The 22,899-nt window shown below is 49.7% G+C and overlaps 1 protein-coding gene across 3 annotated transcripts in view; it reads left to right on the top strand.

Moving 5' to 3' along the window:
• The window catches only part of SH2D4B (SH2 domain containing 4B), a 92,218-nt gene extending 70,367 nt beyond the window's left edge, over window positions 1–21,851 (top strand). For 2 of the 3 annotated variants that reach the window (XM_070616746.1, XM_070616737.1), the window contains 2 exons: window positions 15,391–15,611; window positions 19,284–21,851. In XM_070616746.1, coding sequence (XP_070472847.1) covers window positions 15,391–15,611; window positions 19,284–19,376 — 314 coding nt within the window. In that variant the 3' untranslated portion in view covers window positions 19,377–21,851. The remainder of the gene's footprint in view (window positions 1–15,390; window positions 15,612–19,283) is intronic. The other variant, XM_070616754.1, reaches the window with a different exon arrangement.
• The last annotated feature ends 1,048 nt before the right edge of the window (window positions 21,852–22,899 follow it).

The raw sequence follows: 22,899 nt of genomic DNA, 5'->3' as shown, positions 1-22,899 counted from the left end.
GGGATCTTGACGTCTCGTCTTCGAACCAGCACACCGTCCCCTCACCTCGTGCCGCTGACCACCATACATCCCCGAGCTGAGGGTGGGGAGCGGAGTCTGCTCCTGTCGTGTGAGGAACCGCAAAGCCGTCCATCAGAGGGTGTGAGGAGAGGGCGGGAAGGAGAACTGGAGCCCGTAACGCCACCGATTACAACCCCAATATGAATCTTTTCTTTCCCAAGTAAGACGTTCCAAGTTGACTAAGCTGGATTTTAGTTGCGGGTTAAAAATGACACAGTACTGTGACTTGTGTTGACTTACCTGCCCGCAGACGCATTTGCGTGTGTTGTGCTATAATCCAAAGAGTGACGTGGACAAGGAGTCTGAAGATGTGGGGCCCCCCTAGGACCCAGCAGCTCTGTGACCTTGGGGGTGTCCTTCATATTCCCCGTCTGGGAGACAGGGGTTAGAACATTGAATTCACAGGATGCTTATGAAAATCATCCCACCAAGGTGCTCTGTCCACCATAACGAGCCACGTCGGTGTCGGTGATGATGTCCCCTGAGTCCATGGTGGGCCACCAGCGACCCCGCCTCCTCTGGGAAGCATTTGGGGAAATGGGCTCAGAGCACAGGGATGGGGGGAAATGGCTTCCCACGGGGACCACGGGCTTCTCCATAAAGTCTCCTCTGTTAAAAAGGGAGAGAAAGCAGTCAAGTCATCCCTCACTCCTCCTTTGTCCGTCGTCAGGTTCCAGGGGCCATAAGGGAGACTTCTGGTTATGCAGAAATTCTCCTGGGAAAAGTACTGCACATAAGCTTGGCTGAGGGAAAAAAGCCTATTTTGGGACTTCAACATGTATCTAAAATTGTTAAGAGCATCCTCTGTCTGAACACTGGCTCAGTCGGAACCCGTTCCTCTTCATGAGCTTTGCTTCCAGAAAACAGTCTCAGCGTGGCCCCGGGGCTGACGGTCTTGGCCACAGCCCGCTGGCTGTCCTGTGTGCGTCCCTAGGGCTTGGTAGGGTCCAGAGCCGTGCAGCCGGTGGTGCGGTTGGTGTTGGTGACCTGTTCCCGTGGGATGCTGCACAGGTGCTGGGAGCGGCTCCCAGGCGTGGCCTCACCTGCGCCCGGGTGGGTGTCATCATCCTGTTTCTCACGAGCATGAAGCGGGGTCTTCGCCGTGGAGGAGGTGCCCCCATCAGTGCAGACAGCACGGTCTACGGAGAGCGCAGCAGCTCGGGGGCTCTCTGTGTGAAGCGAGAGCTTCCAAGTGGCATGGGCGCCGCCTCCTGGCTCCCCAGAGCCGTTTAGAGCAGAGGGATGGTGCTGGTCACAGAGTGGTGAGATTCTAGAAGTCACCCAGCCCTGCAGACTCCTTGCTCTTGACCGCAGTGTGTCCAGATGTGTCCGGAGGATGGGAAGGAAATAGAGGTCATACTGGTTGTTGTTAGCGGTTCCCTGGGGGAATGTCTGTCTGGGACAAGAGGAGCCTTGTGGTGGGATGGTGGGGGCAGAGCCACCTCTTCTCAGGCTCGGGAGTCCTGTCTTGAGGGACTTTATCTTGAGGGAGATTATCAGAGAGGATGGAGCAGGGGCTGGGCTGGGAGTTCTGAAGAAAGGACCTCTTGATGGCTACAGCTCACTGTGGGGCCTTGTAGACGGCCTGTGGGCCCCTGGCTTGGGGAGCGGGCGGCCTTGCTGCTTTCTGCCCTGGCGCCTGCTATGCGGTGTGATTCTGAGGGTGGGTTCTGCCGGCATCATTGCAAGATCCCTGGCCCTGCCCCTGCCGAGCCTCCTGTTTGCCCAGGGGGTCAGGAGCACCTGGAATGCTGGCCGGGGTGTGGGGCTGGCCATGGACTGGGTGCCTGGGAGCCTGTGGGCTGAGGGCCCAGGTGTTCTCTTTAGCCTTGCTCGTTGTTTCTCTGCTGCCGGTGGTGTTTCTGGGCCAGGAGCCAAGGTACAGGCGGTGGTGAGCCCTCTGGATGGCCTGCCCAGAGTCCTGTGGGCGGGGGGCAGACCCCCGCCCCAGGCTGTCCTGCAAGGAGGCGGCCCCCGGCAAGGTGGGAAGATTGTGCCCCGGGAGGCGGAGGCTGAGTGGTTATGGCCTCTTGGCTCGGCCCGTCTCCTTGCTGCTCTGGGAGGCCGCCTCTTCTCAGAGCTGCACAGAGCAGGAAGGGCCTGGGGGCTGAGCAGGGCTGACCGTGCGTGGAACTTGGCACGATGCTGCTGTGTGGTCTGGCATGTCCGCCTGGCTGTCGCTGTTCAGAGCAGTTTGATGGACACCGTCTCATGGGTACTCTCAGCTGCCTTGAGCCGGGCATGGACAGCCCTTTACAGGAGACCACGTGGAGGCCCAGAGAGCTTGAGAAACCAACCCCTGTTTACACAGCAGTAAGCACGGAGCTGGGGCAAGATGAGGGCTCCTGGCTCCTGGTTTTTGACTCCATTCTGGCGGCTCCTTGAATACACTGCTCTCCAGGGACGGAGACCGGGGCAAAAACATGTCCCCTCTGGATTTACAATCCCCCCAGATGTTCATTTGAACTTCCTTTACACACAGCCTGAGATCTTTATTCTATGTCTCACCCCTCCTCCTCCTGTGACCTTGCAGAGTGGAGCTGCCGCCGTCCCCAGCTGGAGGGAAAGTCTGGGGATGCCCTGTTGCTCTTCGGGACCACTCTCAGGGGCTGGAGTCAGGGGCCAAGGTGCAGAGAGTGAGCCAGCTCAGCCCTGGGCCTTGGCTTCCAGGATCAGGGGGAGGATGCGAGCCCAGGGTGAGGCTTGGGGACCAGCTGAGAAGTGGCAGCCGGAGTGGGGACCTGGCGGTGTGGACTCAGGCACCGAATCCATGTTAAGGAAAGGATGGCTGAAGAAAACGGAGGTGGAGAAATAGCAACAGCCACTGCATTGTGGTGCTATGAGGACTCAGAGCATGATGTTTGCAAAGTGTTTAGAACGTGCCTGGCAAGCAGCGAATGCTCCCGTTTGTCGTATGGAATAAGGAACCACGGCCGCCTTTGGGGAGGCACATCAGGCCTGGAAGTATGAAAGTGGCGGCTCCTGCCCTTGGGACACGCCACTGACGTCAGTTGGAAGTAAAGAGAAAGGTGACATCAAATGACAGCGCACAAGAGGAAGGTGACACTTATTGAGGCTTCTGTAAAAAAGCACAAGCCTGAACTTTCTTTTGTTAGGAATACGATACTCATCTTGAACGGTGCTTTGAAAGCTGTGAGGGGTACACGTGGGTCATTAGGGGCATGACCAGCATCTCGTGATCCGTCACGTCAAGTCCGATGTCTGACTTTCCTCTCCTGGGCAGAATTCGGGAGGGAAAATTTCCACCAGGTCTGATCCCAGATGCAAAAATTCTAAAGAAGAAAAAAGTGGGTCACTTGACCTACTTTCCTCTTAAGTTCCAGCTTAAGCTGTTCCAACTGAGAAATAAAGGAATCTTCTTCCTTCTTTTTTTTAAAAATCGTGCACTGGCTGTAGAGTCTCAGAAAAGGATTGCAAAGAAGAGCGGAGCCATTTTTTGCTTTAGGAAGGCGTGGACTGCAGTGCGTTCCCGAGATGTGAACTCTTTGCTTTCAGCCGTCCCTGGTTCTGCATTTCTGAGCTTAGACCCTCTGTGCCTGGTCTGCCTCCCGCCTGTGGTTGGGATGTTCTTCTGGGTGCTTTGTTTCTGATCCACAGATGTGGGTAGCAAAGATGTGTGGGAAGTTCAGAGGCTGAAGGACCTGGGGATGTGGATTTGATTTCATAGAACTGATTTCTTATTTTCTATCTGGCTTTAAAAAAGCACACAGAATAGCGATCAACAGTGATTTCTGGTGATGCAATGATTTGATATACTTCGGACGGTCCCGTTGTATTTCTGGTGGTTACAGAAGGTTCCTCCTGCCTCCCTAACTCGGGGAAGGTCCCCTCACAGGTTAGAACCTTCTTCAACTCCAGGAAGCTGCCTTTGGGTTTTCCTTGCTCCGGGCCCTGTGCTCTTGGTTTCCCCCATCCAGCCCCAGGCTCATCCCAGCCCTGGCCCCTGGGGCTCCTGCTCAGACCACAGCCCTCGGCCTCATGTGTTCACAGGACTGAGAAGGGAGACTTGAGGCTGGGGGGCACAGCTCTGTCTTCAAACCACTACACGCCCGACCTGTAAGGGCCTCAGGGCCGGGACGCTGGGCAGCTGGTGCCGGCTTTGGTTCAGTCTGATGAACTTTCTAGCAGTTACTTTTCTGAGATGGAATAAAGGACGTCCAGGAGTCGTTAGCACCCGTGGCCGGGGCTGTAAACAGAGGCCAGACAGCCCCTTGTCAGGACGGTGAAGGCCTGGCTTGTCCCGTCTGATGAGGCTTCCATCAGATCACACACTTTCCTCCCCTCCGCTTCCCACCGTGAACCGTTCTTTCGCTGCTTCTCTGAGAAATGAATGTGGTGGCCTTGACATTCACTGGAGGACAAAGTCCGGTCGCAGGAGTAGCTGAGAAGCCTCATCTGGAGATGAGGACTCACGTTAATATTCACGCTTAATTACTGAAAGTTTATCAGACTCAAAGCACCTTCTGTTTAGTAATTACATTCTTTACAGATTCGCCTGCCAGAGTCACTTGCTTACAGGTTTCATTTAAAATAATGATTCTGCTTTTGGCTGTTATGATTCACGCTCCCCCACCAGCCCCCAGGTGCACACCAGGCAGAGCGCGTCCCCTACACAGGGATGCGACAGCCCCTGGCCGCTTCCTGGAGGGGTCAGCCTGGCTTGCGTCTGTGGTCTTGATGTGTGGGACACTATCTGCCCCGTGCAGACAGCAGGGTGGGATCGACATTCCTGCAGCTGTGTTTCAAGCTTGTGTGCAAAGAAAACGTGAAAAAGCAAAGTTCCTTTACTTCTCCACAATTTCTCGGATCTCAAGAATTATCGCCGCCCCCTTCTTCCCTTCCAGGTAGTGGGGATAAAACTCTAGTCCATTTTGTTTAACGTCATCCTATTCAATGGTGCAGTTTTTTCTGTTGACTTGGTCCCTGTGGGGAGACCAGCCTCTAGGCTTTCCTCCCCTCCCTGCTTCTCCCCAAGAGGACCTCTGAGCGTCTGGGGCTTCCCTTTGCTGTGGGAGGTGGTCGTGGGTGGGGCTGCCATATGGATGTGCACACTTTGTCCTGCACAAAGGTGTGTGGCTGAGATCCTGGTCCCCAGCTCTGCTTCCAGGCCTTCTGCTCTGTGTGGGGCTGTGTCCACTGGGAGGTGCACAGAGGCACCGCTGGGACGGTGGCATCCCTGGAGGGGGGCGCCTGACCTTGGACCGCTCCTCAGGGTGGCTGGCCTCACCTGTGGGCCATGCTGGCTTGTATGTTTTAACTGATAATGTATCGAATCTTTGCTTTGTGACAGCTTTGTGTTGAGTAAACGTTGAACTTCAGGGTTTCATTTGTGCCCCACATGGCTCTCTGGAGGGGTAATAGGTATGCAGGGCTCACAGATGCCCGCTCTCCTCCAAGCATCTCACGTACATTGACTTATTTAATTCTTCAACATCACTATGCACTTGCCTCTGGCACCTGCCCCATTTCACAATGAGGAAGCGGAGCAGAGAAGCGAGGCCACCTGCCCGCGGCTCACTGTTAGTGCATGGGGCGGCAGGATCCCAAGCCTGCTAGTCTGGCTGCATGGTCCACGCTCTCATCCGCGATGCGATGCAGCCATTTTCGTCGCACAGGTGAGGAGCTAGAGGCTCCGAAGGTTGAGTGACTGTCCCGGGGCACATTGTACCCAGGGGGTCAGTGTCTTTCCAGAGGAGGAAGAGGCGGCTCTTCCTCTAGGAGACACCCAGCTGTCTCTGGGGCCTTGCCAGCTGTTTCAGCCACCATGTCTTAGTCCCAGCTGGGGAGGTGTCTGCTCCTCGAGGCTGGCATCAGCCCCCCACGCAATTCCTGAAGGGGGCTGCTCAGGTCTCCGTACGGCCTGCAGAGTCCTCATGTAGTAAATGGCCTGAAACCGACTTGTCCACATTTGGGATCGTTATGTTGCCTGGGCGGGGCCTCTCGGAGGCAGGATCCTGAGCGAGGCATTTAAATAATTGGTTTGTTGATTGTTGATGTTGAGCTCTTGTTGTGTGCTAGGCACACACGGGCATGTGGTGAATGAAACCAATAATTTCTCTGCCCTCGTGGAAGTTTGCAAGTAACTGAAAAAAATCAAACCTGTAGCATCAAAAAAGAGAATTTACTGGCTCAGTTGACGGAGAAACCCAAACGGAGGGGCAGCTTCAGGCTTTGCTTGATCCCAGGAACTTAAGTTCTCGGCACCTCCTCTCTCCGTCTCTCAGCTCTGCCACTCACCTCGTTGTTTTCTTTCTCAAGCAGTGCATGGGCCTGTGCTCGAGTGCCCGCGTTCTCCTAGATTCAAATCCAGCAGAAGAGAGGGTACACTTTTCTCTCCAGTCCCAGGATTAGTCCCAGTATTCTCCCTTACTGGGTCTGGTTTGGTCACATGGCCAGAAGAAGGGCCAGTGGTCCTGGGCAGGCGGAACCAATCAATGTCCACCACAGAGAGGGAAGTCGCCTGTCCTCTGTCCTAGGGACACTGTGGGGCCTGTCGGCGAGACTGGCATGAGTCCCATAATAAATTTATATGCCCGGTTGGGGTCGTGCTGCACAGGATCCTTGCATAGCCAGTTTCAGAGGTCGTTTTGCTGAGTGGTTGCAACCCTCTGTCGTGATCGGCCGCATTAGTTATTCGAACTTGGCCTGTCATCTTGGAGCAGACGATCGCGGGCACGGGATGTTCCCTCTTGTGCGTGAATATATCTGGAACCAAGAAGCTTGTCCCGTGAAACCCTTGTCTCACCGGTTAGCCATGGTTGAATTTCACTTGGAGTTATAAAAAATGAAGGCGTTTGAACCCATTCATCACAATCTCTGCCGCTTTAGGATGCTTTGAGAAACTGAGAATGAAGAGCTTAATAATTCCAGCCTCCTTAATGCTATCATCTGGGAAGTATGGCAATAAAAGAGGAAAGTCACAAAAATGAATGAGAAAGAACTGAGCACTAATGGAGGAGCCGTGGACCGGCGAAAGCCTTAAGAAATATGCACGTCAGATGAATTGAGACCCATAAAACGTAAAACGTCGTGTCTGGCCCATCTGGGTCTCTTTCTTTCCCGGGAGAAGCCTTAACAGAGAACTACAAGCAGCTCATTTGGTGCCTGAGGTCCACTTCCAAGCTAATGGTTTCAGGGCCCTGGATGGAGTGGAGGAGGGGCTGGGAGGTGAGTCCCGGGCCAGCTTGAGGCTTTGCTGACAGGTGGGCTCACACTAATTTTTCTCTCGGCACACTGGAAATAGTGGCCCATTGTGCTCTGGCTTCTGTTGTTGTCACTGAGAAGTCGGCCACCAGCCCGGTTGTTTCCTCTTTGTGTTTACTCTTTGCGGGTCATCTGCCTTTTGTCTGGTTGACAGAGTGAGACTCTGAGGAGCTTGGGGCTGCTTCACTGTGATGTGTCTTTGATTCTCAACCATTCGCTCTTTCAACATTGTCTCCTCCCCTCTGCTCTTCGGGATTCAGATTGTACGTGCTTTAGACCTTCAGCTCCGTCTCCATGTCTCTGAACCGGCTGACACTTAGATTCAGCGTCTCTTGTATCACATTATCTAAATGTCCGGGGATGTGTCATTCTTAGCCTTCACTGTGACTCTTCACTCATCTTGTCCCTTCTGCTCCCCTTTCATCCCTGCACCACCACTTACTGCTTACACAGAGTCTGCCCGGCCTTCCGGGCCCCCTTCACATCCCCCTTCCTTGCCTCTGCAGAGCCTGCTCTGACTTCTACAGGCCCCGTTAGTCCCCTCCTTCTTGTGTCTTTCACTGCACTTGCTGTCCTCTGCCTGAGATGTCATGGTGTAGGGCAAAGAGCACTGGACTTGGAGTCCAAGGACCTGAGTTCAAATTCTGGCTCCACCACTTAGTAGCTGTGTGGCCTTGGGTAAGTCACTTGTCTTGCGGACCCTCCGTTATGAACGGATGAGGACAGGGATGTTAGGAAGACGAAATGAGATGAGGGCCACAGAGTCCCCAGATGGTGCCCCGTGCTGACTCTGGCATGAGGCTTCTTCTGTCACCCTCAGTGTGTCCCGTTGCCTCTCTGCCTCAAGATGGAAGCCATTTCCAGCAGCCTGCTGGTCTGGGAGCTGGATTTCAATGCTACAACTGTGGAAACACAGCTCTGGAGCAATCCGTAGATGAGGAAGCCCTTTCGGAGCTCACATCCCTGGCTTGTCTGCCTCCAGTCCATGCGCCTTCGATCCATCTTCCACCCTCGAACATTCTCACATTCTTCTGTTTGGGAAACATCAGTAGCTCCCCGTTGCCCTTAGAATTAAGTCCATAATCTTTGTAACGGCGTGGAGAGCACTTTGAGGCCTGACCCCTTCCTACCACTGCATCTCACCACTGTCCAGCTCCTGCTTGAGCGACAAAGAACCGTGTGCTAATTCCTTCAGCCCACTGCACTCCCTGCATTGTCCCTCTGTCCTGGCCTTTCTGCTCTCAGTCTAACTGACACTTCCATCCTGGGCTCATTGCTGGGGGGGGGGTGGGGGGTGCCTCCCCTAGCTGCCACCACAGCAGCTGAGCCCACGCCCACCTGGCCTTTGTCTCCACCGGCTACTGTGAGCCTTGTTTTCAAGAGCAGAAACTGTGTGTCACTCATTGCTGACTCCCAGGTGCCCAGCATGGGGCCTGGCTCCCAGAGATTGCTTAATAAATGTTTATTAAAGAGAGGAAGGAAAAGGGAAGAAAGGAAGGGAGGAGAGAAAATCTCCCTGGAAACAACATGTCTCCGATTGTCCGGGGTGAGAAGTGGCTCAGAAAGAATCTGCAGTTGGCTTCTCCCATGATCATTCCGGAGCAGCCACCCTGGAGCGTAGGCTGGTTGGGCTGCATCCCTCAGCCAGCCCTGGTCGTCAGCAAGTTAGGAAGTTTCTGTGATCCCAACGGAGTGCTCACTCTCCAGCCAGAATGGGTGAGGCGAGGCCCAGCCCTCTTTCCTCGGCCAAGAGGTAGAGTGTTTAGGAGGGGCAGAGGTGGGGTGGGGTGGGGTAAGATTGATGCCCAGTTCCCAGGACAGTTGGCTTAGAGGCAATCCAGGGCAGAGGCAGATGGGGAGGGCAGAGCGAATGGGGTGGGAAAACCTGACAGCTTCTCCTCGCAGGCTTCCTGCAGGGCTCCTGGCCACCAGCGGCATTTTGTTGGGGGTTGGGTTTTCTGTGAAATGGTCTTTGCCATCCTGAACCGTGAGGCTGTCTCACCTTTCTTCTTGGGCCAAATCACAGTTTGGATTTCCAGCTGAGTATGAAAGAGGAGGCAGAATCCACAGATGCTTATTATTCTCTCAGATGCCTGTAGACTCTCCTGGGAGGGGCCCGGCTGACTCTATGGCCCAGGTTGGGGCCCAGAGATCCCAGCAGTGCCCTTCAGAGGACGTCACCCTCAGCAGCCTCTGTTTGAGAGGATTGGTGTGGGGGCACAGCCTGGCACTGCTATGCCCATCGCTGCTACCAGCACAAAGTGACATCAGTGCTGGCACATGTGTAAGACACAGTGTATCCAATGCAAATGTGCTACAGTGTGTCACATAGTCGTTGTGTTACCAGGCTCCACGATAAGCACATTCATGGTTTCCTTTAACGAATTCTCAAACAGCCTCGTGATGCAGGTAGTATTATCAGTACCACTTAATAGATGAGGACACGGAACTGGGTCTCAGAGGGGCTTAAGTCACCTGCCCAAGGCCACCTGTTGATCAGGTCCCTGAGCTGTGATTTTAGTCCACATGCTTGGTCACTGCCCCAGACAAACCCCCCAACATCCCAGGCACTTGGGGTCTGTTCGGGTCTTCCAAGAAGCAGAAGGGCAAGAGGTTTATTGGAGGAAATGCCTGTAAGGATGAAGGGGAGAGGGCACAGGAGAAGGTGGGGGCCTCCGATGTGCTGCAGCCTGAGCTGGAAACGACTTCCTGTGAAGGTTGTGCAGGTTGGACACTGAATCAAGGGACCCTGCCAAGGGGGGCTGGTTGCAGGGACAAGGGTTGGAATGCAGAAGAGTAAGCTTTGCCGTTTTGGCCCAGAAAGCTGCCCTTTTCTATTTCAACCCCTCGGAGGAGGGATGTCTCTTTCTAAGTTGCACGAACGTAGACTGTAGGCAGCTGGCGGCCTGTGCTTCCTGGAGAAGAGAGGAGTCCTTGGCTGAGGACTCAGGGTCAGCTGGGCCAGGGGGCCAGGAATGAGGAGGAGGCGCTGCACAAGGGGGCCTGTGGTGGGCAGCCGGGAGCGGTGCATGAGGCGAGCGGGCGATGGGCCTGGAGAGGCAGGCAGGGGCGGGGCCCGGAGCCCGACGTCCATTGTTCCTGAGCCCAGACTCTGCTGGAGGCCAGTGGGAGGCCTTCAAAGGTTTTAGATGGCAGAGAGGTCATGGCCGGGGGTACTGGTCACAGCCGGATGTTAGTCATATTCCAAGTGGACTGTTTAGTCTCCCACCCAAAGTGACGCTCGGCCGGTCCAGCTCCAGTCTAGGCTGGGCTTCAGCTTGGGGTACATGGACTCGGGATGGGGTGACATCATCTGGTTCTTCTTCCCAGTCCTGACTCTCCCCCGTCTCCTCTTACTTACCTCTCCCCGACCCTCCAGCCCCCTTTAGGGTCTAGGTCTCCTGGTGTTGCGGGGGGGGGAGGGGCAGTGTTGGGTCTTTGGACAGCTCTGGGTGGGCCCTTTTGGCCCTCTGTTGGCTGTCACCACCCATCTGGCTGAAGGCACCAAGGCCTCCATGGGGCAGCCCCAGGAATCCTGTGTTGATGCCTCAGGCGCCCTGGGTGGGAGAGCTCCCCGCCTCCTTCCCTCTGTCTCTCGCCATGTAGGTTTTCTCCATGTGTAGCCTGGTTGGGGAGGGGGTAGCTGGCTTGATTGCCTCCTGATAAGTCCTGGGGAAGGAGTAAAGTGGTGGCCCCCAGTTGTGTTGGTTGTCGATAAAAGGGGGACAGGTGACAGTGTAGTTGCCTCTGTGTCCTCTGCTTTGGGCATGAGGAAAGTCCTGTCACTTATGTCAAGTCGGAGAGGAATGGGAGGGGAGTGGGTCTTCGGTGAATTGGGAACAGCACTGAAGATGGGGAGAAGCCGCAGTATGTGGGGCCTCAGTGCCATGGGACGGGCAGCCAGCTACCTTCTGCCCTCTGCTGTGTCACTGACAGCAAATAATCCCCCTGAATGTGTGTAGAGGGTGAACAAATGGGTGTGTGAACAGACAATGTTCAAGTCACCTCTTCCCGGAAGTAACGGATGATAACAAGAGCCAATGTTTCCACTGCTCTTCTCAGTTTTGAAATGATTTTAAATTCTTTATCTGACTTGAAAGTCATAATGTGCTTTTTAAAATTGTTATTATTTTTATTGATATCACATTGGTTTATAATATGTAAATTTCAGGTGTACATCATTATATTTCAACTTCTGTAGAGACAGAAGTTGCTCACCCACAATAGACTGTTTTTTCTCTGTCACCATACATGTGCCCCTTCACCCTTTTCACCTCCCTGACCCCCTTCCCCTCTGGTAACCACCAATCTGTTCTCCTTATCTGTGGGTTTGTTTATCTTCCACATACGAGTGAAATCATATGGCATCTGTCTTTCTCCTTCTGACGTATTTTGCTTAGCATAATACCCTCGGGGTCCATCCATGTTGTTGAAAATGGCTGGATTTCATCATTTCTTATGGCTGAGTAGTATTCCATTGTGTATGTGTACCACATCTTCTCTCTCCATTCATCCCTTGATGGGCACTTGGGTTGCTCCCAAGTCTTGGCTATTGTGAATAATGCCGCAATGAACATAGGGGTGCATGTATCCTTTCGAATTAGTGTTTTTGTGTTCTTTGGATAAATACCCAGCAGTGGAATAGTTGAATCATATGGTATTTCTATTTTTAGTTTTTTGAGGAATCTCCATACTGTTTTCCATAGTGGCTGCACCAGTTTGCACTCCCACTAGCAGTGTATGAGGGTTCCCTTTTCTCCACATCCTCTCTAACACTTGTTATTTCTTGTCTTGTTAATTATAGCCATTCTGACAGGTGTAAGGTGATATCTCATTATGGTTTTGATTTGCATTTCCCTAATGATTAGTGACGTTGGACATCTTTCCATGTGCCTGTTGGCTATCTGTATATCTTCTTTGGAAAAATGTCTGTTCAGATCTTCTGCCCATTTTTTGATAGGGTTGTTTGTTTTGTTGTTGAGTTGTATGTATTCTTTATATATTTTGGATATTAAACCCTTATCAGAAATATGGTTTGCAAATATCTTCTCCCAGTTGGTGGGTTGTGTTTTTTTAAAAAAAATTTTTTATTGTGCTCTAAATAGTTTATAACATTGTGAAATTTGAGTTTCACATTAATATTTGTCAAACACCATATAAATGTGCCCCTGCACCCCTTGTGCCCATCCTCCCCCTCATGCCCATCCTCCCCCCCTCCCTCCTGGTAACCACTAAATTGTTGTCTTTGTCTGTAAGTTTGTTTATTTTCCACATATGAGTAAAATAATACAATGCTTGTCTTTCTCTGTCTGGCTTATTTCACTTAACATGATGCCCTCAAAGACCATCCATGTGGTTGCGAATGAGATGATTATGTCTTTTTTATGGCTGAGTAGTATTCCATTGTATTGTATATATATATATATATATATATATATATATATATATATATATATTATACACCACATTTTTTTTATCCAATCATCAGTCATTGGGAAGTTGGTTTACGTCCATGTCTTGGCTATTGTGAATAATGCTGCAATGAACATAGGGGTGCATATGTTACTTTGGATTTTTGATTTCAAGTTCTTTGGGTAGGTACCCAGTAGTGGAGTGGCTGGGTCGTATGGTATTTCTATTTTAAGTTTTTTGAGAAATCTCCATACTGTTTTCCATAGTGGCTGCACCAGTTTGCATCCCCACCAGCAGTGGATGAGGGTTCCCTTTTCTCCACGACCTCCCCAACATTTGTTATTTTTTGTCTTGGTGATTACAGCCATTCTATTGGGCATAAGATGATATCTTAGTGTAGTTTTGATTTGCATCTCCCTGATGATTAGTGATGTTGAACATCTTTTCATGTACCTATTGGCCATCCATATATCTCCTTTGGAAAAATGCCTGTTCATGTCTTCTTGTTTTGTTCCTGGTTTCCTTTGCCTGGCAGAAGCTCTTTAGTCTAATGTAGTCCCATTTGTTTATTTTTTCTTTTGTTTCCCTTGCCTGGTGTGACATAGTATTCAAAAAGATACTGCTAAGACAGATGTCAAAGAGTGTGCTGCCCATGTTTTCTTCTAGGAGTTTTATGGTTTCAGGTCTTACATTCAAGTCTTTCATACATTTTGAGTTAATTTTTGTGGATGGTGTAAGATAATGGTCTACTTTCCTTCTTTTGCACATGGCTGTCCAGTTTTCCCCACACCATTTATTGAAGAGACTTTCCTTTCTCCATTGTGTGTTCTTGGCTACCTTGTCGAATATTAGCTGTCCATAGATGTGTGGGTTTATTTCTGGGCTTTCAATTCTGTTCCATTATTCTGTGTGTCTGTTTTTGTGCCAGTCCTGTGCTGTTTTGATTACTGTAGCTTTGTAGTATATTTTGAAGTCAGGGATTGTGATGCCTCCAGTTTTGTTCTTTTGTCTCAGGATTCCTTTGCATGATCATCTCAAGAGATGCAGAGAAAGCATTTGACAAGATTCAACATCCATTTATGATAAAAAAAATTCTCAATAAAATGAATATAGAAGGAAAGTACCTCAATATAATCAAGGACACACATGACAAACCCACAGCCAATGTCATACTCAATGGAGAAAAACTGAAAGCTATCCAAGACCAGAAACCAGACGAGGATGCCCACTGTCACCACTCTTATTTAACATAGTGTTGGAAGTCCTAGCCAGAGCAATCAGGCAGGAAAAAAAAATAAAAGGGATCCAAATTGGAAAGGAAGAAGTGAAACTGTCACTTTTTGTGGATGACGTGATTCTATATATATAGAAAACCCTAAATCCACCAAAAAACTATTAGAAATAATTAACAAAGAGGGTCAATTTGCAGGGTACAAAATCGACATCCAAAAATCAGTTGCATTTCTATACGCTAACAACGAACTAGCAGAAGGAGAAATCAAGAATACAATCCCATTTACCCTCGCAACCAAAAGAATAAAATACCTAGGAGTAAATTTAACCAAGGAGGTGAAAGACCTGTACACTGAAAACTATGAGACATTACTGAAGGAAATGGAAGAAGACATAAAGAAATGGCAAGATCTTCCACAATCATGGATTGGAAGAAGTAACATTGCTAAAATGTCCACACTACCTAAAGCAATCTACAGATTCAATGCAATGCCTATCAAAGGTCCAATGACATTTTTCATGGAAATAGAACAAAGAATCCTAAAATTTATATGGAACAACCAAAGACCCTGATTAGCCAAATGGTCACTTGCTTTTGAAGTAGAGGGTTGAGATGATCACTTAGATGTCAAAGGACGTTGGAGAAGTTGAGTGCTTGGCTGAAGATCAGAGAGTCAGGGGCAGAGTTGGCAGGTAGTCTGCGTCTTCCGACTGCCTGCATCTTCCCACTGCCTGCATCTTCCCACGGTCCGGCCTCCAGACCTGATCCAGTAAACTGCCCTGCTCAGACGAGAGCAGCTCCTCCAAGCATTGGGGGGTTTGCCACTGACATACCGACAACTCCACGGCAGACCCGCCTTTCCTACTTGAAACCGCACCGTGAAGGACTGCAGAACCTGAGCGAGTTTCGTCCTTTGAGCTGGAGTGAAGCTCAGTTTTGTGCCCCTGTTAGGAAACTGTTTGCCCAGCGTCCACAGGTAGACGGAGGAAGTCTTTTTACTTCTTAAGAGGAAATACCGTTTTCAGGCGCTCATTCACGGGTATTGGAGAGACAACTGAGTCAGGAATCCAGAGTCGTCCTGGTCTCGTCATTAAAACAGAACTCCTAAAGCTGTCCACAGGGCAGTGTGTGTTGACTTGTATTTGTAATCGATAGGTGCTATAAGTCCACCTCATTACCGATTCTTTGCCTACCCAATTAATCCAAATTAGTGTGGCTTAATTTGGAGAAAAGCATGCTAAACTCGGGTCTTAGTAGAAACTGTGGTCCCCAGACTCACGCCTGGTTGCTCTGGGCCAAGATGCGCCCTCTGTGAAATGAGGCGAGAGCCAGACAGCCCCCAAAGCCCCTCCCTTCCCCAAACCCTCCACGGAGGATGAGGGGCTGGGTGAGTGGGGGAGGCTGAGGGTGCAGGGGTGGCAGAACCTGCTGACATTTTTTTTTTTTCTGTTTTAAACCAGGAATTATTAGCCGAGAAGATGCAGAGCATCTCCTGGAGAACATGACTGAGGGAGCGTTTCTGGTTCGGGTCAGTGAGAAAATCTGGGGTTACACCCTCTCCTACCGCCTGCAGAATGGGTTCAAGCACTTTCTCGTGGACGCCTCTGGGGACTTTTACAGCTTCCTGGGGGTAGACACCAGTCGCCACGCCACACTCACCGATCTTGTTGATTTCCACAAGGTATCCCTCTTCGGGGGGCTCATGGGGAGACGACCTGGGCAGAAACTTGAGCTGGACGGGGAGCCGGGCTGCAGGCATTCTAAGAGGTGGGGATGGAGAGTGAGCAGGAAGCCCCAGAAGGTCCTTAGGGTCCCAGGGATATGCAGTGTCGGGTAGAAGAGACCAGAGGTTGGCTAGACCAGGCTCTGGGACCCACTGTTCTGTCGGGCTTGCCCTCTGACGGTGCAGGCTCCCCAGGCGCCCTCTCACCTGGAGTACCTGGGTGCTCCTTGCTGTCAGCTCTCAGGAGCTGGTTGACCAGCCTTCTGTCCAACTTCATCCTCAGGGGTCCCTCCTGAGGACATTCTGGGCAGGCCCCTGGTGGCTTCGTAGATGAGCTGAAACCTAGAGAGCAACTCGGTGGATAGAGGAGCTTTTCTCATCGAGTTATGTCTCTTGTTCCAGCTACAGCTTTATCACTTAGGTGTGTGGCCTCAGGCGGGTCACTTCATCTCCCTGAGCTTCAGTTTCCTAATGGGGCAGGCTGGTGTGACTAATACTTAGCTCAGGGCCCATGAGCATTAAGTGAGGGAGTGTCCCTAACAGCACGCCAACCATAACGTGGTGTGGAAGTCCTTACTGCCCGGAACTGTTTTTGTTCTCTGTTCCTTTGTTCTCTGTTCCCTGCGTGGACCTCGCATCCAGAGGGATGTCGCCTTCCAAACAGCGTGTGTAGAGAGAAGTGACTTCTGTGTTCACGTGGCTGCTGGCATTGGGAGTAACTGGGAGGAAGCCAGAGGGGGAGCTCGGTGACCCAGAGGCAGGACCCAGGGATGCCAAGGGACTGAGTCGTGGTGGCTCAGGGACCCACCATCACCTGAGCTTTGCAGTTGTAAAAAGTTCACAGAGTTGCTTGCCTGTGTCATTGGGTTTTTGCAATAGTAATAGTGATAGTGTGGACTCTTGGATCTGCATTGCTTTTTCTTCACGGATGTCCCCAGGGCTCTGACCTTATAAGTTCATAGAAATTCACCCATTTACCAATACTGGGTAATACTGGAAAACTAGACTGACCAGGTCAAGGCAGAATTCTGCTTGTGTTGGGAACAGGCTTGTGACAACTCCAGGAGAGAGAAGGGCAGGGGGTGTGGATATGGCACCTTCTCTGTGTCGAGCACTGTGCCTGTTGCTCCACATCCAGGTTCTCCTTTAGTCATCATGATAGCTCTGAGGGTGGCATGTTAGTCCCATTTTGCAGATCAGGAAACTGAGGCAGGGAGGTTCAGGAGGTTGTCTAAGTTTTCAGGGCTGGTACCGGCCAGGTCCAGGAGTCAAGCCTCAGGTCGTGTGCCACTAAAGCTTGAGCTTTTTCCTCTATGCCACATTGCTTCCTCTGTCCAAAATAAGCTGGTTTGAGCAGTGATGAGCTCCTTGTCCCTGGAAGTATTCAAGCGAAGGGCAAACATCCATTTCTCAGAGATGCTGTGGACAGGTTTCCACAGAGGAACACTTGCCAAGATGTCTTGGAAGGTCTGTGTTCTCTCCCAGATCTAAGACTTGAGACGGCCGATTTAGTTCCTGACACTAAAGAGAGATCGCATTTATGCCCACCTGGAGATCTGGTGGCCAGCTTCTATAAATTAAAATTTTAATTACACGCTTAATTCATGATTACATTCTAAAAAAAATCAAACACAATATGAGGTGAGGGGCTCATCTGTTTCAAATCTCCGTTTTCATCCTCCACCTTGAATTATCAGTTTGCCTCGTAACATACTTGTTCAGGTGTTTCCTGGGCATTAATGTAGAAATTTACATCCGTGAGGAAATACATAGTTTTGTTATTTTTCACATAATTGGATAATCCTTTACCAGTAGGTCAGAAATTTGATTTTTTTTTTAGCATCGTTAATGTATCATAGAGTGTATTTTTTGAAGGCATGGTCCCTGGAATTAGGCTGCCAAGTTTTAAATCTCAGCTTCATTTCTGTGTGTAACTTGGGGCAGCTGCTCAGACCTTTGTACCTTGGTCTCCTCTCCAGTAAGATGGGTTAGTAACAGTGCTGCCTCGTAGGGTCGCTGTGAAGATTCGAGGAGCTTTCTCTGTGCAAAGTGCTGAAACAATACACCCACGTTTGTAAGTTATCAGGACATGCTGGCTGTTACTGGAATACATCCGTGAGGTCTTCCCGTGTCATACGTGTACCCCATGCTTGTAAATGCTCTGTGGTATTCCACGGTTTGGACGCATGTTACACTTTAGTTGTCCGTCCTCCTTCTGAAGGCCACGTCTGCAGCTTTCGGGTCTCCGTGGTCACAAACCTCGCTGCCGAGACTTGCTTGTGTGTGTCACTTTGGGCACGTGTGCAAGTATTTCTCTAGGGTGGGTCCCTCGAACTGGAATTGCTGGATAGGAGTCTATGCGCGTTTTAATTTGAAAAGATCTGCCAGATTGCTTTCCAAAGATAAAGCACCAATTCATGCTCTTGCCAAAAGTGGATGAGGCCATTTCCCTACGCTGCTGCCAACACTGGGATGATCAGTCATGTTAATTTTTTCCCATCAGATGGGCAGACACTGTCCATCACTGTTGTTAAGCTTCATTTCTCTGATTATCACTGATGCTGAGGATCTTTCGTATTTTAGTGGCCACTTGGATTTCCTCTGTGAATTGTCTGTTCATATCCTTCATCCATTTTTCTTCTTTGATGTCTCTCTTATTGATGTGTCAATTCTTCCGGCGACTAAATTGCTCTTTAGTTGTGTCTATTCTCCTCTTCAGTTCTTCTGTTGAAAGTTTTCTTTTAATTTGAACGGGCATCTTTTACATTTCCAGCTCCTTTAATTGGTTCTGTTTTTTGAAATAGCCCATTCTTGTTTCACGGATGATGTATCTTCTCATTCCACCGAGGAGATTAAATACACGTCTCTTAGAGGCTCTTCCTGTTTGTTTTATAAGCTTGATATTTTCTTGGGAGTCGGCTCTGTTGTTGAGTTTAGCACTTTCCTTTATGGTTATGATTTTCCTTAAATGTTTATAAGTTTTGGGCTATAAGGGGGTCTTTGAACTGTGGATTTCCTGTTTCTCCATCAGTGGGTACAGCTGCTGTTTCCTAGATGCAGTCTCTTCGTGCTGTAAGGGTTGGGTTGATGGTGGGTAGCTCATCTTGGGCATGGGAGTGTGAATTTCTTGGATCTTTTCTGCCTCCCAAGGAATCTCTTCGTACTGTAAGGGTTGGGTTGATGGTGGGTAGCTCATCTTGGGCATGAGAGTGTGAATTTCTTGGATCTTTTCTGCCTCGCAAGGAACTGCGTGCCTCCCCTCGCTTCCTGACCTGCCTGAGGCAAGGAACTCTGCTCTCTGGGGTCCCCCAGTCTGCCCTGCTGACACTTCCTCTAGCCCCTGCCCCACCTTAACTCCTCTGACTATCTCATCCTGTATGCCTTTTGGTTTTTGAGGGTTCTTCAACATTTTTGCTCTGTTGATGTCCTTCCTTCTGATTTTTCCATATTTTGTGGATTCATTTCTTTTTAAAAGCATATTTTTTTCCTGTCATTTCTATAAGTTAGAGTGAGGAGGAGGCAGATAGATATTCTTAGTCTTTCTCTCTTGAACTAATCTCTCTCGGGTGGATGTTTATTCCCCTTTCTGGATTATAAATGAATTTTTCTTTTTCTCTTTTTTCCTTTTAGGAGGAAATTATCACTGTTTCAGGGGGAGAGTTGCTGCAGGAGCCTTGTGGACAGAGGGACAGCCCACCAGACTACCACCTGTTGTTTGAATGATTTTTTCCTTCCCTATCAATTGGATTCCTTTGGGCATCCTATTTTGAACTCCACTTAAGAACTTCCCAGCTCGAATCCTTATGGCCTTTTGAAAGCTCCACCACCATCCAGAGGAACAAGTAGATTTATATATTTCAAGGGCTATGAAATATATGGCATAGGTGCTTGTGGTCCCCAACCCCGTGCCTAGGACAGAAATTGCTAATAGCTGATGCAACTCTTTCATGAAGAGTTTAGATATGACCTCAGAAGATGAAGTCTCTTTGTCATGACTGCCCTAAACTGAGCTCGCAGAGGACATGGGTCATGTTTTAATAATCCAAGTAATTCCAGTGCCGAACTCTGAATTGAACACATGGTGGACGTTCAATAAACGTTTGTTGAATGAATGCACTTCTTCTGAAAGTTTTCCAACACCAGTCAGCCATGATTTCTAGTAAGTTATTTCCTATTTGTCACTGTGTATAAAGTCATGGAGGTTACGGAAGAAATATCGTAAAGGCTTTGTATGGAAGACATAGATGCTGCATCTTTAATGGTGTCTGTTACCATCCTCATTGATATTATCATTGGAATTACCCAAGGCTCCTGAGCCCCAGCTTCCAGAACTGATGACCGATCTGCCCCGCCTCCTTTTTCCTCGTCTTCTGCCAGCCCTCCTTGGTCTGGGAATCACCTCTTGGCTCTGTTCTGCAATGTTGAGGCAGTGGTTTCATGTCTTCCTACAGATGTGCCTAAGAGCTGGGGTGAATTATAAGTCCAAGAGTGGTTTGTAGACGTCTGGTAAGGCCTTTGGCCTCCAGGATGTGGCCCTCGTTGTGTGGGGTACTCAGATGGTTACCTCTGCCCCTGTAGTCCTTTAGATCGTAGTCTACTGTCCACTTAATCTGAGTATGTTCTTCTTATTAACAAGAAGACTCTCCCAAGAACTCCAGTAACTCTCAGGGATGGTGTCTGTGCATACTCATGTTTCATATTTATGGACATATACGTGGAGACAGCAGGTTATGATGGGACTATCACGGGCTCTAGAATCAAGCAGACCTGGTCCAAATTCCCACGCTGAAACTTACTAGTGTTGTAATGATCGCAGGGTTGCGTTTGGTGAGAGTCAGAGGACAAATGGACTCTGGATGTCGGTGAACTGGTCTACTTCACTTGATGGCTGCATCAAACATCTTATACTCTGCTTCCCCTCGGGCCTCCCCTGTTCCTCAGATCCTTGGCTGCTTGTTTCACCCCAGTCATCCCCACTGCCATCAATTTTGCCTGGGCTGTGCTTTCCCCACTGTATTGATCAGCGTCATGTGAGCACAGGCAGTGGTGCCTTGTCCCATGTGGTGCTCTGGGCCTCTCACCTCCTGTTGCTGCAGAGGCATAAGATGCCGTGCAGCCAGGAAGAGGTCCACCTCTCAGTGAGCCTGTGCTCAGTGAGAGACAGAGGCTGCTAGATTTCTTGGTCTCCATTCCTCCTTCTCAGGGGGGTTCTTCTGAGCGGCACTTCTCTGTGGCCTCTTAGAAGACAGTTCAGGATCCAGCAACCAGCCATGAGGAAACCAAGCCATGGCCAGATCAGTACCTGATCTTGCCCCTTCTCTGCCTCGCTCGCCTTTCTCTCTCCCTCCGGCTCCCAGAGATCGCACTCCTGAGTAAGATTTATGCAGCACATCAGCATTTGCTGCAGGCTCTGCCTTTTGGGGAAGCCAGGTGAGGACGTATTGTACAAATGTGCTCAATAATACCAGCCTGGGTCCATGACATCCCTCCTGTCTGCCTGTCTCCCAGGGCCTCTGACCGGATAAAACGAAGTGATGGCAGGAACCTGCTTTCTGAACTCTAACACCCTTTAAAACCATAGCTGATGATTATTGTCATTACCTTCTTTCTGTTAGACCCAGAGGAACTGAATTTTAGTTTTGGCCGAGCTACTTACCGACTTTGTGACTTCGTTCAAGTCATTTAATGTCACTAAAGCTCCGTATCACAGAAGAAAATTTTCTGTATGGGCCTCACTAGGTTTTTTGGCCGGTCAGTTAAATGATAAACGTGGGAGCCCGTCTAGATGAAAGGTATTGCTGACGACGACACAGTGACAGCAGCAACGATATCGTGCTCAGCGGTGACGTGTCAGGGGGCTATGATGTGATGATTCTCAAGGTGTTAGAAGAAAGCTTTTGTTCCAAAGCAGCTTTGAAAGCCAACCAAGACAGGTTGAGAACCTGAATCCCCGAGCTGTTGTTTCTGTCACCCCTAATTAACATGTGGGAGACAACAGCTGCGTTTTCCATGCCTAACACATTTATTTCATTTTATTTGGGGCCTGCACTTTCTGCATGTCTCATATATTTTAGGTTTTACCTGGCCTTAAAATAAATTCCCTGTAGGTTGTCCTGAAAATGAAATTACTGTCTGGAAAACTGCAATTTCATCTTGAGAGTTTTATTATGCTAATAAATGTCAGGATTCTCAAATAAAGGAATTGCCTTTTTTTCCTTTTTTTTTTCCTCCCTGAGCCCTACAAATAGAATGAAAAACAGTCTGCTACAAGACCCAGCAGAGGGAGAATTTACAATCTATAACCAGAAAGAGAAGTTGTAAAAAGCACTCTGCAACTTAAGGGAAGATAAATTTTAAGGAACGGAAGGGTAGCTTGGGGTAGGGATTCAAGGAGATCTTGGCGTGGTGGGGCTGGGGAGCTGTGATGGGGGAGTGGGGGAGCTTCTGAGGGGCGTGGGCTGAAGGAGGCCACTGGGAGTGGGCATTAAGAGGGACATGTGGACATGGGACCTGGAGCCTGGGCAGTGTGTCCGCCTTTGGTACCCTTGAACTCTTCATTATCCTCAGAATTAAATCTGGATGCAGAAAGACCTTTGTTTTGTGACCCTGGACAAGCTTCTCCGGTTCCCTGGGCCACAGTTTCTTCTGTGAAATGGGGTAAACAATGCTTGTCTCAGAGGCTGGCCATGAAAAATAACATAATGTGAGGGTTTGTAAGAGTAATGACAAATACTGTTTGAAGCTGTGTGTGTGTGTGTGTGTAATTCTCACAACCGTGCTGAGAGAGGCAACTCTATCATTTCCATCTTACGCATGGGGAAACTGAGGTACAGAGAGGTTGAGAACCTCCCAGGGCCGCTTCTCTGGTGGATCGATATTCTAAAAGCTCCTGGGCGCTGCTGATGCGCTGGACCATGGGCCACACTCTGAGAAGCGAGCATGAGAGCAGGTGTTTGCAGATTGCAGCCGCGGGCCAGATTCCGTTCCTACCGAACCCGCCTGTGTTTCTACAGCCTGAGGGCCCAGAGTGGTTTTTTACATTTTCAGATGGTTGGAAAAAATTAAAAAGAAGAATAATATTTTATGACCTGTGAAAATTACATTAAATTCAAATTTCAGCGTTCATAAAGAAAGTCGTCTTGGAATACAGCCCCGCTCCTTTGTTGATGCGGTGTCTTTGGCTGCGCGTGGCCTGCAAAGCCTTAAACATTCACTGCCCTGCCTCTACAGAAAACGTTTGCAGACC

This window comes from Equus przewalskii, chromosome 1 (assembly GCF_037783145.1).
Source record: "Equus przewalskii isolate Varuska chromosome 1, EquPr2, whole genome shotgun sequence".
In the NCBI taxonomy this organism is placed as follows: Eukaryota; Metazoa; Chordata; class Mammalia; order Perissodactyla; family Equidae; genus Equus; species Equus przewalskii.
The sequence above is the reverse complement of the archived record's forward strand: the minus strand, read 5'-3'. Positions and strand labels throughout refer to the sequence as shown.